The sequence below is a fragment of the Callithrix jacchus genome, chromosome 1 (assembly GCF_049354715.1).
Source record: "Callithrix jacchus isolate 240 chromosome 1, calJac240_pri, whole genome shotgun sequence".
Lineage (NCBI taxonomy): Eukaryota > Metazoa > Chordata > Mammalia > Primates > Cebidae > Callithrix > Callithrix jacchus.
The window spans coordinates 16886144-16907897 of record NC_133502.1 but is presented as its reverse complement, the minus strand read 5'-3'; the positions used below and the strand labels follow the sequence as shown (position 1 = coordinate 16907897).

Here is a 21754-nt window from a genome sequence, read left to right as displayed (position 1 = left end):
ATCCATCTTGCCGTAGCAGCAGTCTTTGACATTATTGTTGAGTTTAATTTCATTTTCTAGGAAACTTCAAGTAAATAAGTTTCTTTGACAACTACCTTTTGCAAATCCTTTGTTTCTAAAGGATTTGGACATTATCTTGTTAGGTAAAAATATAATACAGTAATAACCATCTGCATTACTCAACCATCCATCTCAAAGTTTGCTCTTTATAGCATACTGATATACACTATAAGCTAAGTGTAGGTGATTTACAGACAGCTCCAGACTGATACAGGTAATCACTTTTTGGTGTTATAGAACCTGAATTTCATGTAAGAGAATAAGACTGGCTGAACTGAGCTTATTGTGAGCTTTGTCCGGTAATCTGCCTTTGTGATAAATATCTGTCATGTTTCTTTGAAATTAGGAAATAGAGACTGCAACACAAATATTAAATAACATATTTCAAATATCTTTCCACATATGAGCAATGTCTATCTCTACCATTTTATCTGACAGGCCTGCATGGCACAATCAGCTCTTTTATAATTAGTAACCTATAAATATTCATGAATTATTTATTGAGTTAAAATAAGCACAGCAATTTCCATTATTCCATTGATATTAAGAATGTCATTTTCATTCAGTTGTTTTTCTCCTTAGATTCAGAAACTTGGAAATCATCTTCTGATTTTACCTGCTAGCTTCACACATCCAATTGCTAGTTCTTTTGGGGGAAAAAGCATTTTAAATTGATTTCTCAAACTTTTTACTCTAAAAAATTATCTGCTGACCTGACAGCAAATATAATAGTGTTATTTTAAAATAATAACCCCTTTCAGTTTTAAATCTGCATTTCATTATTGATCATTTTCTTGAGGACAAGAGAGTTCATTGTAGTATATATTAAATGTTGTATATAGTATCACAAAAGGAAAAATATTAGAATATAAATAATAAAATATAATGTTAAAAAATTCATAGAGCCTGCATTTATGAGATTAAACTCTGCTGTTGTTACTGGGAGAGGGTCCTGACTGCAAGTTGTCCAGGTTCTTGATGTTTTGAATAAAGAATTGGACAAAATGCACAGCAAACCTAGGAAAGAACAAAGCAAGGAAAGCAGAAATTTACGGAAAGTGAAAGTACACTCCAGTGTGGGAGCTGGCCGAGTAGTGACCCAAGGGCCTGGGATACAGAATCTTCCCAGGTCCAAATACCCCCCTAGAGGTTTCCCATTGACTACTTGGTGTTCACTCCATGTCAATGAAGTGGTGGCATGCAATCTATCTGATTGGTTGCTCTCTGCAACCAATCAGTGGCTGAGGTGAAGTTACCAAGTTACACTCCTATGCAAGTGTCTGGTTGGGAAAAGCAACCAATCAGAGGTACTTTCAATTATCCATCTGCTAGGTGGGGGTTTGCTAAGGGAGTAGCACCTGGTCCTTTTGTTACTTATGCATGAAAAATTAGGGTTTTTCTTTCAATTTAGTTCTAGGAAGTCAGCATGAAATGGCCTTATGTTCCCTGCCTCCAAACCCTATTCCCCTGCCTCATTATGGTGACATGAAACTGGATATATCTGTTGGGCATGCATTCTCAACAGGGAGTGAAATCCCAAGGGGTAAAAATGTGCTCTTAGTCTGGGGGGGTAGAAAATTCTCACTCTTTTATATAATGCAGAGGTTGCTATGCAAACCAAATAAACAAAGTAGAGTATGTAAACAAATTTATAGTAAGTCAGAGGTCTCAAAACTCCATGAGTGGTGATTAAGAACAAAATCTCTAGAAGAATTCTTAGAAGAGGTGATTTAAAAAAAATGGGAACCACTGCTTAGGGGTATTTGTAAAAAGAAATATTTCTCTTCTTTTCTATGCATTGTTTCTAAGTTTTCTTAAAGTAATGCAAAAAAATGAAAAGTTTATTATATTCTTACAAATTTTGTCTTAACTCTTAAAAAGTTAAGTTTTAAGTTGTAGGTACTCACAAATGGTGGAATGCACTGCAGAATACGAAACAGAAGAAGGGTCCCAGTGAGGCCTTCTTGGTGCAGGGGCTGCAGACTGAGGGGGCCAAGGCAGTGGAGGGCTGCCAGGCTAAGAGTAACATATGCCTTGGATTTGCAGAAAGCCCCCAGATGGGACACTTGCTCAGGGGACTTTGGTGGGAGCCCTCCAGGCAACTAGGTTCTGCAGAGAGCCCAGTTGCCTTCTCCCTTTTAGTTAGCTCCCAGCATGCCCCTGGCGAATTTCATCCTGTCCAGCTACCGTCAAGGTTGAGTTTACTGAAATAATCTGGAGCTGCACATTGAGGAGTGGTTACTAGAGCTTGCCTCCACTGCTTCTATTTTGGTTCTTCTGAATTATTATATTCCCCTGAATTTAAATCCTATACCAAACCCCATAACCTACACTGAAATAACGAGCGACCATTTAAACTAATTTGATTTTCCTAATCACCATCTTTAAATCCTAACATGGTTCTTCTCTGTGGCAGGAAAACCCATATTTCAAGTAAGTTAGGCATATTTTTATGTGCATTGTTTTTCAGTAAAATGTTATCACTTTGGCATTAATATTTCAGAGAGCTAGAGTGTTGACTTGTAAAAGTTAACAAACTATGTTCAAAGCAAGGCATTTGATTTCAAGAGAATCTGGAATCAGGAAATCTAGTAGGAAAATCAGTGAGAATATAGATATTTAAATATAATCACATATTAGTTTGCTAAATCTTATAGTGCCTTTTAGTGTCTTTCAAAATAATGTCATTTTCCCACAGAGAAAATCTTAATGCAAACAGATCCAGCTGCATATTTTACTATAAATTATGCTCATTTAAACAGTTCATTCCATCTGTCCTTTTGATAGCAAATCCAGTTAGTAAAGTGATTAATTGTATTTATACATAATTAGACAATCTATTCGAATATCTTTCAGACATTTATTAGCAGTGTTCTTAAAGAAAAAACACTTTGAAAGTCTTAGTCCAAAAATACAGGTGAAGGGAGAGAAGATGTCATGGGTGCTTATTACTGCTTCCTCTGCTAATGCAGCAACCAGGTCAGGCATGTGGGTGAGACCTTCATTACACCTCAATTTCAGTTTTGCCTGAGATTCCCTAGTATCTATAGGAGAGAGAACAGGTTCAGATCTTCCGTATATCATTGTAAGGTCAGAACTAAGAAGCCTGTGCTAGAGAGGAACTACCCCTGGCAGGACTTGCAGCAAAGTCTGAATCCTCTCATCCCCTCAGGCCGCTGTTCAGGGCAGACAGCATTTCATTTCCTGCAGAGGAGCTGGACCTGCCTGCCTGCTGCCTGCGGTCCAGCAGCAGTCCACAGAATCCTGTGGATCTCAATGGGCCAGAAGGGAAATTCACTAGAAACTGAACTACTGCAGGCAGAGAAGAGAGTCAATAAACGACTCCACTCGTCCCTGGGAAATCCTGTATTTTTAAACTTGGTCAACTATTTGCTTCTTTCTTTCCCCCATCATTAATGTGGCTTCAGATGTTCAGCAAAGGAATATGGCTTTTCAGGTATTTCGCCTCCATAAACTATGGTGCCCTCTACGACCCCTCATTTGCCATGGATTAAGATAGCATAAAAGACAAATGACAATTACATCAAAAACATATATCCATGGGGAAGGAAAGAAAAGTTAATTCCCACACAAAGGGAGGACCCAGGAACTAAGGATGAAACTCAGAGAGTCAAAACAAATGTCTAGTATGGAGATTTCCCAAGCAAGTAGAATGACAGGAGAGAGAATAGTTTGTTGTTGTTGTTGTTGTTGTTTTAATGTCTCAGGGAAAAGTAAGTAGGGCACAAAATGAAATTTCTGTAGCTTCAACTAAAACTGTCCAAAAAATGATTTTAAAAAGGACTTAGTCATTGAGAGCTCGTTTTTGATGTGGGAGATGAAGTGGGGGAAAATAACTCAAAAAGTGGTAGAGATATAATAATAAGGGCAGAGTAAATCACCCGACCACACAGGTGTGAGTAATAGGAGTCCCTGAAGAGACAAAGGGAACAGATAGAAGAAAAGTAATCATAAACAACAGAAGAAAGCGCTCCTAAATGAAAGAAAACCCAAGTCTGCAGACTGAAAGAGCTCATGAAATTTTAGCGCGGTTAAATGAAAATAGATTCTTACTCATGTCCTGGTGACCTTCCTTGGCTGCAAGCATAAAGAAAAAACCTCTTGCAGCCTCTGAACAGGCATAAGTAACCTGAAAAGGTAAAATAAATGGATTGCGCAATGGATGACTCATCTACGATATTGGAAAATAGAAGGTAGTGAATCAGTATACATAGAATACAGAGAATAGAACTGCAACTCAAAAATCTGTACACAGACAGCATGTTCATCTGTCATTGTATATGACGGTGACAAAGATTCATACGCTGACAAATATAGGACATGATTTAGAATAAATTATAGTTTTGAACTGCAATTTCAATGTCTCTTTGTTTCTCTAGGTGGCTTTTACAGTCCTTTTTGATTTGGAAGCACTTCTGAAGATATGGTGTTTGGGATTTACTGGCTATATTAGCTCATCTCTCCATAAATTCGAACTACTACTTGTAATTGGAACTACTCTTCACGTATATCCAGATCTTTACCATTCGCAATTCACGTACTTTCAGGTAATACATATAATGCCTATTTGTCTTTAGAAATTTTATTTCCAGAGTAAATACCTATCACATGATTTTAACAATCACATAGAATTATATATAATATATGCATGGTAAGTATGAACTCGAGAAAGGCACAATGACATTTTAAATATTAGAAATAGTGCATTCACAAATTGTAACAACAGCTTTTTAAACTACTGAAAATTCACAGGAACAATGTAGATATTTTACTTACTTTTCCTAAATTAGTAGTATATACATACACATAGTTTTACATATGGATAATGTATACCCATACTTACGTATCAAATTTTAAAATACGTAAGATGGTGGCACAAACTTTAAAGAGCAGGAAACACTAATTTAATCCCAACTGTATATCTTCCTTGTCAATTAGCCTAGGTGTTTGCTCAACAGTGATTTATAGTGAAAATATTAAAGGTTTAGAAAACTTACTTTTACAGATTGTAATCAGTCATATAGTATTATTCATAAATGCCTGTTACTTTCTTTGTGATGGTTAAATAATGTCACTTAAAATTCTTATTTAATTTATAATAATTGGATATCTTTTTCAATGTGGAATATTGAATCACATTGCTTTCTCATTATGCAATAAACAGTAATTATTAGTTACATTCCTTGTAATTATTGAATATAGCAACATGTTCGTTGTCCTGGTAAATACTTAGTCAAAATGATAAAATAGGAATGCCTGCTATTCTAGTCACAAACACCTCAAATATAGTTATTTTCCTGATTCAAACTTGGTCGTTTATATAATTTATCACGGAAACACCTGAATGCGCATTGACTGTTTTATAAATAGATATTGTTAAATAGTTGGGAAATAAAGTGGCAGTAGAATTTTAAAGAAGTAATTGTGAGAAACAGGACTCTAACCCCACAGGAAACAGAACATGCATTGCAACTTCGTTGATTTTATTTATTAGTAATTCCAAAGTATTATTTTCAGAACAATATTCACTTTAGCTGCCAGATCACATGTAACTAGAAACTTTTAGTACCTGGGGGAAAGGACATGCAAATATAATTCACAAAAAGTGAAAAGCAAACCCCCCCACAAACCCAGGCAAAAAGCTGAGCCCTTGTAATCACAGCTAAGCATATTGAAACCACAGATGGTTTTCATGGTTCAAGCGCTCACCTCCCTCAGCATCTGTGGATGTAAATCTCTCTTCATTTGCTGAGTTATATCCTGAAGCTTGGCTATCATAAGTGACACAGCTGGGGCAAAAGATATACATGTTTAAAATCCTTGATACAAAATGTGCTCTCCAAACATTCATGGGATTACATGCTCTTGTGCACTGCTATCTAGATTCATGAAGTGGTCATGGCCATTGAGTGCCTATCTTAGGGCATCATTACACATAATTGTAGAGAATATGTTTTAGATCAAAACAAGATACCTTTTCTACAAAGCTATTAAAGTAACCCGATTAAGAAAATTAGCGTTGCCTATTTCAGCAAAGGTACAGTATAAACTATATTCAGGGCCTTAATATTGCTATAGTCTCGGACATAACATTTTTCAATGAAAAGTTGGAAAAGATCAAAATTTTGTGGGCAAAATATTTATTATAGAATGGTTAATGAGAGAAAAAATAGAAACGATTTCAATAACATTTGAGGAATAGCTTAATAAATCATAACAGATTTTACCATAAAATTAGAGTTTTTTATAACTTAGAAATATGACTGTTTTATTTAAATGATAAACAGTATACATTGCATACATAACTACATATAGGTATACATTTATTATATATGTATGTAAAATATCTATAAAATGGAAAAAAATGAGTAGAGAGAAATCAACTTATTACAAATTATTAATCATCTCTAGTTTCCTACTCTGGTTATCATGTTTGATTTTTTTCCCTGCTAGTCTGTTTTTTACAGAATACCTAAAATTAGCCTATAAGACTGTAAACATTTTATAGATAGATAATTGATTGATAGGAAGTGAAATCATAGTGAAGTTTGAAATTTCAGATTTTTCTGTAATTGGTTCTAATTTATGTTAATGATTAAATGATTTTCATTTGTATCTCTCTATACATGGCCATATTTATCTTTTTCTAATGTATTAATAATGAAAAAAGATGTCAATTAATTTGTGGCTAAAAAGTGAATCTCTTGAGAAACTTAGGTGTCACAAGGATTTTTGCAAATTTGAGTGTGGAGACTCCACTGTAGCAGACAGAGTGGCTCTTTATATAAGGGCCCACATTGGTCTCCCCATTAGTCCTCACACTTCTCATTTCAATCAACCATTCTTTACTATGTTGGCAACAAGTCTCTCCTTAGGCAATTTCATATTTCTCACGTTTATTTTATTTTTAACTTTTTTATTATACTTAAAGTTCTGGGGTACATATGCAGAACATGCAGCTTTGTTACATAGGTATACACGTGCCATGGTGGTTTGCTGCATCCATCACCATGTCATCTACATTAAGTATTTCTCCCAATGCTAGCCCTCCCCAATCCCCCTTCCTCCTGCTATCCCTCCCCTAGCCCCTCACCCCCAGCAGACCCTGGTGTGGGTATGTGATATTTCCCTCCCTGTGTCCATGTGTTCTCATTGTTCAACTCCCACTTATGAGTGAGAACATGCTGTGTCTGGTTTTCTGTTCCTGTGTTAGTTTGCTGAGAATGATGGTTTCCAGCTTCATCCATGTTCCTGCAAAGGACATGAACTCATCCTTTTTTATGGCTGCATAGTCTTCCATGGTGTATATGTGCCACATTTTCTCCCACCAAAAAGTGAGTGAAGGATATGAAAAGACACTTTTCAAAAGAAGGCATTGATGAAGCCAACAAACATATGAAAAAAAGTTCATAATCACTGGTCATTAGAGAAATGCCAATCAAAACCACATGGAGATACCATCTCACGCCAGTTATAATGACGATCATTAAAAAATCAGGAGACAACAGATGCTAGAGAGGATGTGGAAAAATAGGAATGCTTTCTCACATTTAAATAAAGTAAAGTTTAGTACAAGGTGGCTTCCTTTTAAATATTAGTTATCTGTTAGACTAATTACTGATGTTTTTCATGTATTTATTTAAGTAATATTTACTGAGCTCCTACTCTGCATCAGCCACTGTTCCAGATACTGAAGATGGAGCAGTGGGCAAAGCAGAAAGCGTTCCCATTTTATTAAGCTTAAATTTTAAAGGGCAAAGAGTTCACAAAGAAGTACACAAAGGAATGCAAAGTACAAGTGCTGGAAACATCTTAAGGAAGAAGTGTGCAGGGTAAAAAGAATAGAGATTGTGCAGTAGGGTGCTATTTTAGATTAGTTGTTCCAAGAAGCCCCCTCTGAAGAGGTGAGGTTTGCGCAGAGACTGAATGAAGTGAAGGATTAAACCATAAGGCTATCCAAGGGGAAGCGTTCTGGGTAGAGAGAGTCACATTGAGCATGTCCTGAGGTGGGTGCGTGATTGATGTGTTCAAGGAGTAGCACAAAGGCCAGAGAGGCTGAGCTGCAACGAATGCAGAGCAGCATGGGCCTATGGGAAATCATGAAGTCTTACAAAATGCTGTGGTTCTTACATACCCATATCATCATGATGATGTTGACTGGTGCTTCTTGTGAATTTTCTGTGCCGGGCACCTTGCTAAGTGCATTGTCTCATTTGATTCTCATGATAATCCCTGAGATAAAGACTGTATGTGTAAACTGAAGTCTCAGGAAATCTGTTGACTTGCCCAAGACCACATACCTAGTAAGTGATGGAGCTGAAACTTCTTCCCAAGAACTTGAATTTCAGATTTATATTCCTAACGATGCAGTTTCTACAGCATCTCACTACAAATCAACAGTGATTTTTAAGAGAAGGACTCAGAAATGTGACCAGGAAAATGTGTTTTGGAGACAACCACAAAATGTTCTGAAGAGCTTACCTTTGAGAGTATGGTTTACTTTATGTCATATCTATAGGAACACAAATCAAAAAGCTTCACAGGATAGATAGAATGAAAGGCCTGAATAAATGAAGAGGCACAATTAGACTCACCAATGAGGATTTTCCTTTCTAGGAATTCAGGTTTAACCCTTTGAAAATGCTGATCAAATCACCAATGTGGAAGTTGTATTAAATAGTTCCACCTTTTTCAAGCTAATGAAATATTAGTTCATTAAAATTGCACAGATGTGCAGGCTGTTTTTACTAGAATTTGGGATGGGTTTCAAAATCAATCTTTCAGTTATGATTTTAATACAACTCAGGAAAACTACTGAAATTTGAGCTCTGAGCTGGTAATTGATCCTGTAAATTTGTCTCGATTCAGCCATTTACAGTTAGGTACTGAATTATTTATGTCTGAGAACAGACAAATCTGATAAAAATGTGAAATCTTTCCAGATTATTATTCTGGATATTAATATAAATGTTAATACTTAAATAGTTTGTATGATAAAGCCTGTTTGCCTATTCTTTGTAGAGATTATCTGAGAGCAATTTGTTCTGATCTGGAATGTGTGTTAAGAATTACAGCAGGATAAACTGGTAGCTTCACCCTGTAGTATGATGCTTAATCTGAACAAAAAATTTCCAACATGCGTTTTTTTCTTTACATATTGTGTTAAAAATTTCAAATTAGCATGAAGGAAATGGGCATTTCACAACTTTAGTCATTTTTTTCAATTGGTTTACTTATGTGCTATAAACCATATCATTTACATTCTGCAGACAATAGGAATGATAAGACCGACCACTGATATTTCCTGTTAAATCAAAGTAAATGCGGTAAATGTGGTTTCAGGCATGACAAAATTCAGAGGTTAATATGCCATCATGGGGCTCACTCTGTCTTCACCTGCCTTTTTTCTGTTGGTGTTTTCTTGTCATTCTTTTTCTCCTTTTTTGAGAAGGAGTATCGCGCTGTGGCTCAAGCTGGAGTGCAGTGGCATGATCTCAGCTCACTGCAACCTCCACTTCCTGGGTTCAAGCGAGTCTCCTGCCCCAGCCTCCCAAATAGATGATACTACAGGCGCATGCCACCATGCCCAGCTAATTTTTGTCATTTTTAGTAGATACGGGATTTCACCGTGTTAGCCAGGATGATCTTGATCTCCTGACCTTGTGATCTGCCTGTCTTGGCCTCCCGAAGTGCTGGGGTTACAGGCGTGAGCCACCGCACCCAGCCTGTTGGTGTCACTCTTAAGCTGGCTTTCTCCATGTGGAGGCAAAGGTGGCTCCCAGGAGCTTATGGTTTGCATGACTTTTACAGCAGGTGCCCATTGGGGATTTAAAAATAGAACATTTCTTATTAAAGGCATCCAGCAAAAGCCCTGAGGATGACTCAGATGATTGTGAATACTCTGGCCAGACCTGGATCGTGAGGGGCGGGGAGTCCCTCTTGCACTTCTGCATTAAGAGCGGGGTAGGAATGATTTGCCAAAGGAAAATCATGCAGAGCTGAAGAAGCTAGAGGCACTGGAAAGCCAAAGACAAATGTATGTTATTTTAGACATGTAAAAATTCAAATCTAGTTTTTAAAATGCATTTTCATTTCTTACTGTATTGCAAATACACTATTCATCTTTCACAGACAACTCAATCTCTTACTGACATCAAATAATCTTGGCCAATCATTGTATAAAATATATTTCATTTATGCCAAGAATGCAATTTTCTTATGTTAATATATCTAAATTTCAGAGTTGTTATAATCAGTGGTGTGTTATACTTTAATTGGCAGCATTTTTTCTTTCTGAGAGCTAAATCTTAGACTTAATGAAAAGTTGTATTTTTCACACTATATACTTCAGCTTTTAATAATATACCAATTTATACATATTAATCATAAAAATATGTCTTTGAAAGCTGTGTATTTGTGTTATACTCTCTTTGTAATGGTAGCCATTTAATTGTATTTGTCCAACACAAAGTTTGGCACATAGTAATCAATCAATATTTGTTAAACAAATGAGTGAACAGATTTGTAATTAATTACATTATTTTTGCAAATGTATGTATGCAAAACATCTAAATATAGCTGCATATATTTAGATGTATATGTGTGTATATGTATATACACAGTCATGCATCACTTAGCAGAGTCTAAGAAATGCATTGTTAGGCAATTTTGTTGTTGTGCAATTATAGAGTTTACTTACACAAACCTAGATGTATACCCTACTACATACCTAGGCTATTGCTCCTAGGCTACAAACCTGTATGGTGTATGACTTCATTGAATACTGTAGGCAATTATTGTGCAATGGTATTCGTGTATCTAAACATAGATAAATATAGAAAAGGTACAGTCTCAGAGGACCACCATCCTATATGTGGCTCATACTTGACTCAAAAGTCATTATGCGATGCATAACTAAAATATATGTAAATATATACACACACATATATATGTATAGAATAGTTAAGTGCATATAACAAAGAATCCAAAAATACAAACTTACATAAGACAGAAGTTTGTGTCTCAGCAGCAGTTGGTGGGTATGCAGGAAAAGCACAAGGCTGTGCCCCTCATGATCACCCAGCCTGTTGGGTTGGACAACACCTGTTATATTCTACGCAGGCCTTCTATTTCTGGTCCAAAGGGACTACTCTATTTGTTTCCATTTCCAGGCAGGAGGATGGCATTTATAAAAGGATCCAGGAAAGGTTTAACTTAATGCATCGAAACTTAGGTGAATCATATCCTCTCACAATCCATAGGTCTGAACCCAGTCCACTTGAGATGCCCAGCTATGAGGGAGACTGTAATGTGTCGGCTGTAACCCAGGCAGCCACTTGCTAGGTTAAAATCTGGAAAGTTCTGTTTTTAAAGGAAAAAGGAGAAAATGGATATTGGGTTGGTAATCTCAGTAAGAAGTAAAGATTCTTGACAAAAGTTTGTTTCTTTTTCCGTTTCTTTATGATTTTCTAATAATACCTAGGAACATACTTTATGAGGCAATGAATGTAACTAATACGGGTTGAGTATCTGTATCCCAAATGCTTGGGACTAGAAGTGTTTTGGCTTTCAGTGTTTGTCACATGTTGGAATATTTGTATATATATATGCATAAGAGATATCCTGGGAATGGGACCCACGTCTGAATACAAAACTTGTTCATGTTTTATAAACACCTCAAATACATTCCCTGGAGGTAGTTGTACACAATATTCTGAATAGTTTTTTATGCATGAAGCAAAGCTTGTGTACATGGAAACATCATAAAACAAAGGTGTTGGGTGTAGAATTTTTCACTTGTGGCCTCATATCAGCACTCAAAAAGTTTCAAATTTTGGAGCATTTTGTGTTTTGAATTTTCAGATTAGGGTTGCTCAACTTGTGTTGAATTAAAGTTTTCCTTGCATATTTGAACATTAGAAAAATATTATTTCAACAATGTATACTAGTTAATATCATTTTGTGTAATCATATAATATGTTAAATTAGTTAAAACAGTTCATCCATTCATTTGAGATTTATTGAGTCCTTGTTATGTGGCAGGCACTGAGCTAAACCAATAACTTGGTTACTGTATTATTTTTAGTCACTAGATTTCCAAATGGAGAGGTAGGATTTTTATAACGCACTATAAAAATGATATTTTAGTATGAACATATTTAAGATTCAGTGTCAATAAATGATCATTGTGTAAATAAATGTTTCTCTCTCCCATGATAGGTTCTCCGAGTAGTTCGGCTGATTAAGATTTCACCTGCATTAGAAGACTTTGTGTACAAGATATTCGGACCTGGAAAAAAGCTGGGGAGTTTGGTTGTATTTACTGCCAGCCTCTTGATTGTTATGTCAGCAATTAGTTTGCAAATGTTCTGCTTTGTCGAAGAACTGGACAGATTTACGACTTTTCCAAGGGTAAGAATTTTAAAAATGCAGTAAGTTAAATTCATTGTTCTTATTTTAGTAATAATGATTAACATCAAAGTAATTTCACTTTAGCAGTGGCTCAGAAGTATTGTCCTATTTTTGATAACTTGGGATAATTAGATTTTAATATTTAAAATTGTCTCTTCAGCAGGGTGCAGGTGTTTGAGCCCATTTTCAGCATTGTCAGATTATATATCAATTCTAAAATTCTGGAAATAATCTAATAGCGCTAGATGCTGAAACCTGAAAACTAGGATTCTTAACCTATAAATTAAAATACATAATTTTAATTATGTATTTTACGATTCTTAAATCTGGGCGTTGCCAACGTGGAGATCAGCTCCTTGTCTCTGAGGAACATCTGAGCCCCCATCTCACCCCGTGGAACACTGACTATACAGGGAATTGAGGCCCCGAGCCTGGGGTGAATTAAAATTTCCCCATCTAATAGCGCTAGATGCTGAAACCTGAAAACTAGGATTCTTAACCTATAAATTAAAATACATAATTTTAAAATAAAGTTTGCATTTTTGTGTTCAAGAGAGTTAACATTTTAATGTTTTATAGTTTACATATTTTTATGTTGGGCAGAATCTAGAAGGAGCTTTTGATTTTCAATAAAATAAAACTCATAGGCTCTTCAGATTTGAAATGTCTTTCAGCTTTCTCATTAGAATTCACTTAGGCTAAAAAGGAAATTAGAAATCCAATTGATCCATAAACAAAACTCATGTAGGAGATAAAATCTCCTAACCAGAAGGACCTTGAAATTTAACTCCATGTGGACTTAGAAAAATAAAAAAATACAATGACCAAGACAGAGAATGTATATATTTTTATCCTAAGTTAAAATAGTAAGGCCGATTATATGGTGTCCATTCTCACACTGCTGATAAAGACATACATGAAGAAATTGGGTAATTTGTAAAGAAAGAGGTTTAATGGACTCAATGTTCCACGTGGCTGGGGAGGTCTCACAATCATGGTGGAAGGCAAAAGGCACATCTTACTTGGCAGCATGCAGGATAGAATGAGAACCAAGCAGAGGGAGAAACCTCTTATTAAACCATCAGATCTCATGAGACTTATTCACTACCAGAGATCTGTTTGGGGGGAGCCACCCCCATGATTCAATTATCTCCCACTTGGTCCCTTCCATAACACATGGGAATTATGGGAGCTATAATTCAAGATGACATTTGGGTGGGGACATAGCCAAACTGTATCATATGAAAGGAATAATATTGTGGTTAAAAAAAAAAAAAACAGCATATTTTTTAAAAATTAAGCTTTGACAGCAAAATGGTCTATATTTTTAATAGCTAGCTTAGCTTTACTCTAGAGATTTTTCTTTTAATCCTGTGCTAAATTTACTATTTGAGCTACCAGTGTTGGAATTCATCCCTTTATAATGCGGATTCTTCATTCGTGTGCTGCCAACCATTTGTCCACTGTCAGGCTGTGGATACTGCCTTCTCCACCTCTGCAGGAACCTTTGCCTTCATCCTCCTTATCACTCATCTCCAAACTCACCATCTACTTGCCTTCTCTCATCAGCATTTGAACAGTGTATGTAAATGCACCTGAAAGCAATAACTCAAGCATACCCTGAGAATGACCCTTCTTGCCAGACACACCTGAATTTGTGTTTCGAGCTAGGGAATCTGGGAGTGACCTTTAAAGACTCTCTAAAGTGTCTGGTCATTTAGGCGATCATGGGGACATCAGTTCTTAAGGAATTCTCAGTTGAGGGGAGGAACCAGTAGGTGAGCACAGGGCACCACAGGCCTTGATGAAGGCAGACACCAGGTGCTCTGGGGACCCACAGGCAAGACCCATTCCCAGGCACAGAAAAGTCCAGGAAGGCTTGTAGGAACAGGTGGCTCCAACAGCTAGATGTAACCAAAGGAAGTGCAAGGAAACAGATTCCTGTCACAGTTACAGCATATACTAAATGTCTGAGGTGAGCAAATTTTTGTACCAGAACTTAGAGAGCAAGAACCATCAATAGGAAGAGGATAGAAGGCCAAGGAGCTGTGAAGTCAATTGAAAGTGTGATTGTGTTTGTCATACCAAACTCCTATCAACTCCAGTAGGGAAGGTATCAGGTGCAAGAGATTGAAGAAGAGACTCAGAGCCAGCAGACTAGACATGGGGTTTTATTGAGGGCTTACATACAGGGGAGGGAGTCCAATGGTGGCTGGCTGGGTGGGAGAACTGGAACTGCTTACAAAAGGAATGCAATTTACATAGCATTTTTACTTAGCACACTCCCCCATCAACCTCCACCTGGAAATTTTAATTCACCCCAGGCTCGGGGCCTCAATTCCCTGTATAATCAGTGTTCCACGGAGTGAGATGGGGGCTCAGATGTTCCTCATAGACAAGGAGCTGATCTCCACGTTGGCAACGCCCAGATTTCCTAGCTCAGAACACACATTCAGGTGTGTCTGGCAAGAAGGGTCATTCCTGGGGTATGCTTGAGTTATTGCTTTCAGGTGCATTTACTGTTTAAATGCTGAGGAGCGAGGGCAAGTAGATGGTGAGGCTGGAGGTGAGTGAGATGAGGAGGATGATGGCAAAGGTTCCTGCAGAGGTGGAGAAAGGCAGTACCCACATCCCGAGGACAAAGATCAGCCTTAGACAAGTGTTGAGCTACCAGGTGTCAAGGTGATCCTCAGCACAGCAAGCCAAGCTGAAAGTTACAATCAAGCCTGTCTTCCCCCGCTGCAATAGTGCAGGCAGGAGGCAAAGGTAGGCAGAGCTCTCCAGCTCTTCAGCATACGGAGGTGTTGGTTAAGGGTTGGGTGGATCAGCACGCTTAGGGGAGGGAGGTCTCTTTTCCTTGCTAAACAGTCCCGAACAAAAGTCTCCAGCCGCTCCTGCACCCAGGGAGGGGAAGCATAAGGAAGGAAGGGATAGGAGTAGAAAGGAATGGAGCCAGCATTGAGGGAAGTGGGTCAGCTGGGCCCTGATCAGGAGGCTTCTGCATGGAGGGACCTGGTCTGGGACTGCAGCTATGGCCCTGAGCCCAGCTGGCCTGGCAGGGTGGGGCTGAGTCATAAAGTGCAGGCCCCTCCAGAAATGCCAATGCCCTGGTCATGTACTGTGTCTAGGGTGGGGAGGGGAGTGGTCACCTGAGAGGTCTCCCATTGCCTGTGATCAGGCCTGAAGGATCACACATAAGATTTTGGCAGGAGCAGGAATCCTGGACAGGAGGCTGGAGGGAGGAAAGCCATGATGATAGCCGTGTTGTTAGGCCTACCTTCTCTGGGTCTGCCCCTTCACTGGGTAAATAAAAAGAGAAGCTGGCCATCTTTTCCACGGGAACATAGGGATTGTTATCTGGTTCATGAAGATTGCTATTGAAACAGCTGGAGAGGAAAGAAACACAAAAAGCAGCTCAATCATCAAAGACAGGTTTATTTTGAAGAATAAACTTGAGAGGAGCTTCTGGCCAATTTTGGTCGGGAGCATTCTCTCTTACGGACTAAGGGCATTTAAGGTTTAGGCAGTGGGGAGCTTATTGCAGGTTCAGAATATTTCTATGTGAGGGAAAGTTTATTGCGGGGTTGGAATGTCTCTGGTTGCAGGAGTGGCTATCTCAGGGTTAGAATGTATCTGGTAGGAGAGGGTTTTATCTTAGGGTGGGAATGTTTCTGGTTACGCTGACATTAACCATTAGGCTGATGTTTGGGGGCTGGATTTAGGTGTTTTTTTAATCAAGGGGAACTAAAAAAGGTGGTGTTTGTCCAAGATGATGACACTCCTGCTCTGTCAATCTAGTCCCTACAGTTATAAACAGGAAGAGGGGTGGCATGTTCTTTCTGGCTACTTCCTGCTGGGGCTGGGGAGGTCAGAGAGTTCTTTGGTCTCAGATTGATTGTAGGAGTAATGCCATCTGTAGATTTTTTTGGGTAATTGTGAGATGGCCATGATCCTGTCAGTTAAAAAATCTTTGAAAAAGGTTGATTAAGCGGGGTAAGCACATTAGCCCTAGGCATATTATTGGCCCAGGAGTGGGATGGTTCATGTTAGAATTTTATTTCTAAAACCAAGAATTTATTTTGTTGTTTTGGTGTCCATTTAGCTTTTTAGCCTTTAGGTTTTTTAGCAATCTCTCTTAATAGGCCCGAATGACTGAGATAGAAGCAACATTCCTCAACCGATGAGAGGCAGAGGCCCCCTTTTTCCACTGTTATAAGAATGGATCCCAGTCTATTTTGGAGGACTGCTCTAGCCAAGGAGTCCAGTTGGTCTTGGACTCTGATAAGGCTTTGAGCTATATCTTCTAATGAATCCTGTAATTCTGTTGAAAAGCTTTAAAGGATGTTAAGGAGTTGGCCAATCTGTCTGCTCTTCACCAATCCCGGAGGTTATACGTAAGGCAGCGATGGATGGAATGGGCAAAGACTGATTAGGAGAAACTAGTCCAATGGAGGGAGAAAAATAAACTAGGATACAGGTTCTGTTCCAGTTGGTGGGAAGACAAAGCCGTGTGTTGGTACCACACAAAAACAACAAGCCTTTGTCATAAATATAGGTGGAGATAAGGAAAGACAATAAGCAAATTAAAGGTGGGGTGTCTTCTTTCCTGTGGTTCATTACTCCAGGTGGACAAGGAGAAGGCTAAGGAGACCCCACTATGGAAGAGATAGAGGAAAAGTTATTTTTTACACCTTGAATGAGATCCACTGTTGCACCACTGATATTGAGCCATGGGAAAAGGTGGGCACTGGGGGCCACACAAGTTAAGCTGGAGGCATTGGTTGAGGGAAAGGCTATAAAACAAGCAGGTTGCAGAAATGGTCCATTTTCTTCAGAGCAAACGGAGAGTTGATATTTGGTCATCAACCTGCTTACCTTGAGGGTCAGAGGGATGTTTAACAATGATAGTGTGGTTGCATTGGTTAGATGTTAAGGACCCTCCAGGGAAATTTCCCTGGAGGCTGAAAAGCAAAGTGAGGCTTGTTGTAAGAGGGGGACGTGTGTAGTTATGGGCCCTTCAAAGGGAGGGTCTTAAGGCTTAAGGCATTGTAGGGAGTTGTAGTAGGTTTGAAATAATGTTTGCCCAGTTGGCCCTGGAAGTGAGATAATCGCCAAACAGAGTATCAGCTCCTTCAAAAACAGAAGCTCCTTTTTGGAGTTTATAAGTTAGGGTTATATTTCCTGTTAAAAGGTGATGAAGGGGTGTAGGAAGGGCCGTGTAAGCTGAGGAAGACAGCAATAAGCATATTCAGCGCTCCAGGAGCAAAGGAAGAGCTAGCTTGAAGCAAGAGCTATTGTGTAAATTTTGTAGAGCGTTCTAGTTTGAGAGCAGTGAGGAGTGGTTTTACTGGTGAGGTTGATGTGCTTAGGGAAATTATATTCAAAGAAACAAGCGAAAAGAGCAAAAGGTTATTTGGGTAGGAGTAAAGTCCTGGAAAGTTTCTTGAAGCCACAGTTCCCATAGAACAGTAAGAAGCTGATCAGGATATATAATGGGACCTTTGTTAAGGGTACCACTGAAGGTCTGTAACAAGGTTGGTTAGCAAACTTGAAAGTTTGGGAGAGAAAGAGACATAAGCAGCTTATGTGGATTTCTCCTCCTTTCCTACAGGACTCAGGTGAGATGAAGGGAAGTAGGTCCTGCGGAGATACAAGAGAAGGTTGAAGGGGTTTTGGATTTGGTTGCTTGGGTATGTGGTGAAGGGAAATCTGTTTCCTTGAGAGAAGTATAATGAAAGCAGTTGGGGAGTCCCTGGAGTTTTGCTGCCATGGGTGTAGTAAGGATGATCTGGTAAGCTCCCTTCCATTCAGATGTGAGGGGGGATTGCAGGTAAGACTGGAACCTCTCAGAACTCATCTCCTGGCTGTAGGGAGGGGTTAAAGGAGTCTGTGATGAGTTGTGACAGGTATTTGTCAGCATATTCCCAAGTGAAGTGGCAGATGATAGGTAGAGGAAGGGAAACGAGGGTTAGTAGTGATGCTGCTTGACCCTGAGGTGGAGCAAAAGGGGCAAGTGGTCTCCCATACATGAGCTCAAAGGTGCTGAGCATTAAAGGTTGACGTGAGAGTGCCTGAATTTTTAGAAGGGCTAAAGGCAAAAGTGTAACCCAGCCTTTATGTGTTTGAAGTACCTGGTGAGGGTGTCTTTGGAATGCATTTGTTTTCAACCTTTCCTGAAGATTGTGGTCGATAGGGGATGTGTAGCTTCCAGGCAACTCATAGGGGCTTGTGCAAGTGTTTGAGTAATGTAAGAAATGAATCCAGGGCCATTATCAGATTGAAAATAAAGAGGGACCCCAAACCTGGGGATGATTTCTGTTCTTAATTTGGAAATAACACTAGAAGCACATTTGTTGGTTGGGGAAAAACCTCAACCCATCCCAAAAATGTATCAACCAAAACTAAAAGAAATCAAACCGTTTTTGCTGGGGGCATATGGGTAAAATCAATTTGCCAGTCCTGTCCTGGAAGGTGTTCCCTGGCTTGATGCCTCGGGAAAGAAGAGGGTCTAGTGTTGGAATAAGGTGAAGCAGTCTGGCAAGTAGAGCATTAATGGGAAATGGCTTTTAACTCTTCCTTTATAGCTGGGGTTATGTGTGTATGGGAACTTAAGAAATGTTGTAGAGGGGAATGGCTAGTGTGGAAGAGGGATGGATGTCTCGTAGAAGAACTGTTTTTTTTTTTTCAGGGTCAGGTGGGACTAATTTGTTTTGTATGAACCAGTATGCTGGGGTTAAATTGTGTCCCCGCTGCGATTAGTTGTGCTGGTGTTCTGGATAAAGAGAAGGGATATGTTGGATGGAGGGAAGTTACGTATTGGGGAATTGGGTGATTGGTTCAGGCATGTTTTGCCCCATAGTAGCCTCATGGTTCCCTAAAGAAATGTGGTTTTTTTCTGATTGATGTCTTTTGCAATGGATAGCTATAACCTTTTCTAGAGGTAGAGCTACCTTTAATAGATGATGGATGAGTTTTACATTAATGATAGGGATTCTCTTAGCTGTGAGATAGCCCCATTCACTCCAAATTTGGGCATTGGAATGGATGATGTTAGAGGCATATTTAAAATCGGTATATATATTAACTTGTGTGGTTTTTTCTGGGGTTAATGCTCTTATTAGGGCAACTACTTCTGCTTGTTGGGTGGATGTGCCCAAAGGCAAGGGGGCAGCCTCTATGACTCTTCTAGATGGGAGAGATTGGGGATCATAATGATACCCTCAATGATGGCATATCCTGCTTGGAGGGGAAGGTTTTTTGCTGCACTGCCATCTATAAACCAGTATGGGGCTCCCTTTATGTGAGTGGAAGATGGTGAAACAGAGAGAACTTTCAGTTAGATCAAAGCATGAGTATTGTTCAGAGTTTAAAATCCGTGTTGAAGGTAGAGAGTGGCAGGATTAGGTGACGAGCATCTCTGAAGGGAAATAGAGGGTTGAAGGACGATTGAATGTAGGGCTTACATGCAAGAGGATGAGATGGGGGTGAGAACCTTATGGCTGATCATATCTTGTAGACTGTGAGAAGAAAATACCTGAAAGGGTTTGTAGAACGTGAGTTTTTGTGCCTCAGGGATAGTTAGAGAGCTATGACCAAAATTTTTAGGCAAAGAGGCCAGCTTTTGTAAATGGGGTCTAGTTGTTTTCAAAAATATGCCACTGGTTGGAAGGAGTCTCCCATAGGTTGGGCTAATAGTCCAAGAACCTGATTATGAGAACGGTGTAAATACAGATGAAAAGGTCTTGAGTTTGGAAGGCCTAGAGCAGGGTCCTGTGATAAGACACGTTTTAGGTAACAAAGCATGATAAAGATCTGGGATGGGAGTGGGTGGTTGGTCAAGATTTCCTTTTGTGTGTTCATAAAGGGGTTTAGTAATAATGGCAAAATTTGTTATCCATAATCAGAAATACCTCACTAATCTGAGGAAGGAAAGCAAGTCCTTTTTTGTTTTAGGAAATGGGATTTGTTGAACACCTTGCTTTCATGCCAGTGGAATTTCTCAGGTATTTGGAGTTATGATCAGTCCTAGGTATGAAACTTTTGGATATATTAATTGGGCCTTCCTTTTGGACACCCAGTACCTGCATCCAACCAAAAAAATTAAAAGCTTGTTGGTGTGTTGAATACAATAGTCTAGAAAGGGATAAATTGTTCACATATTGCAGCAAAATGCCGGGCTGTAGAGGTGGTGGGAGAGGTCTAATTGAAGTGACTGGCTGAAACAGTGAGGGCTGCCTCTAAACCCCTGGGGAAAGACAGTCCAGATGAGTTGTTGGGAATAGCCTATGTCAGCATCAGTCCAAATGAAACCATAAAGGTTTTGAGAGGAGGGATGTAGAGGGATAGTAAAAAAAGGCATCTTTGAGGTCAAATACATAGAAATGGCTAGTGTTGGGAGGAATTCATGATAGAAGGGTATAGGGTGTAGGGTAGAAGGTGCCTACTTCTGTTCTAGGTGTTTCCAGACAAAAGAAAGAGACCCAGAATCATCTTTTTTTTTTTTTTTTAATTTTTTATTTGATTATAGGTTTTGGGGTACATGAGCAGAGCATGCAAGACAGTTGCGTAGGTACACACATGGCAGTGTGCTTTGCTTTTCTTCTCCCCTTCACCCACATTTGGCATTTCTCCCCAGGCTATCCCTCCCCACCTCCCCCTCCCACTGGCCCTCCCCTTTTCCCCCCAATAGACCCCAGTGTTTAGTACTCCCCTTTCTGTGTCCATGTGTTCTCATTTTTCATCACCCACCTATGAGTGAGAATATGCGGTGTTTCATTTTCTGTTCTTGTGTCAGTTTGCTGAGGATGATGTTTTCCAGATTCATCCATGTCCCTACAAACGACACGAACTCATCATTTCTGATTGCTGCATAATATTCCATGGTGTATATGTGCCACATTTTTCCAATCCAGTCTATTATCAATGGGCATTTGGGTTGATTCCAGGTCTTTGCTATTGTAAACAGTGCTGCAATGAACATTCGTGTACATGTGTCCTTATAGTAGAACGATTTATAGTCTTTTGGATATATACCCAGTAATGGGATTGCTGGGTCAAATGGAATTTCTATTTCTAAGGCCTTGAGGAATCGCCACACTGTCTTCCACAATGGTTGAACTAATTTACACTCCCACCAACAGTGTAAAAGTGTTCCTTTTTCTCCACATCCTCTCCAGCATCTGTTGTCTCCAGATTTTTTAATGATCGCCATTCTAACTGGCGTGAGATGGTATCTCAATGTGGTTTTGATTTGCATCTCTCT

At 39.0% G+C, this 21754-nt stretch overlaps 1 protein-coding gene across 12 annotated transcripts in view; it reads left to right on the top strand.

The window, feature by feature from the left end:
- NALCN (sodium leak channel, non-selective) overlaps nt 1-21754 on the top strand; it is a 388832-nt gene that overhangs the window by 187665 nt on the left and 179413 nt on the right. For all 12 annotated transcript variants that reach the window (XM_078347271.1, XM_054246818.2, XM_054246767.2 and 9 more), the window contains 2 exons: nt 4461-4628; nt 12301-12492. In XM_078347271.1, the coding sequence (XP_078203397.1) occupies nt 4461-4628; nt 12301-12492 (360 nt within the window). The remainder of the gene's footprint in view (nt 1-4460; nt 4629-12300; nt 12493-21754) is intronic.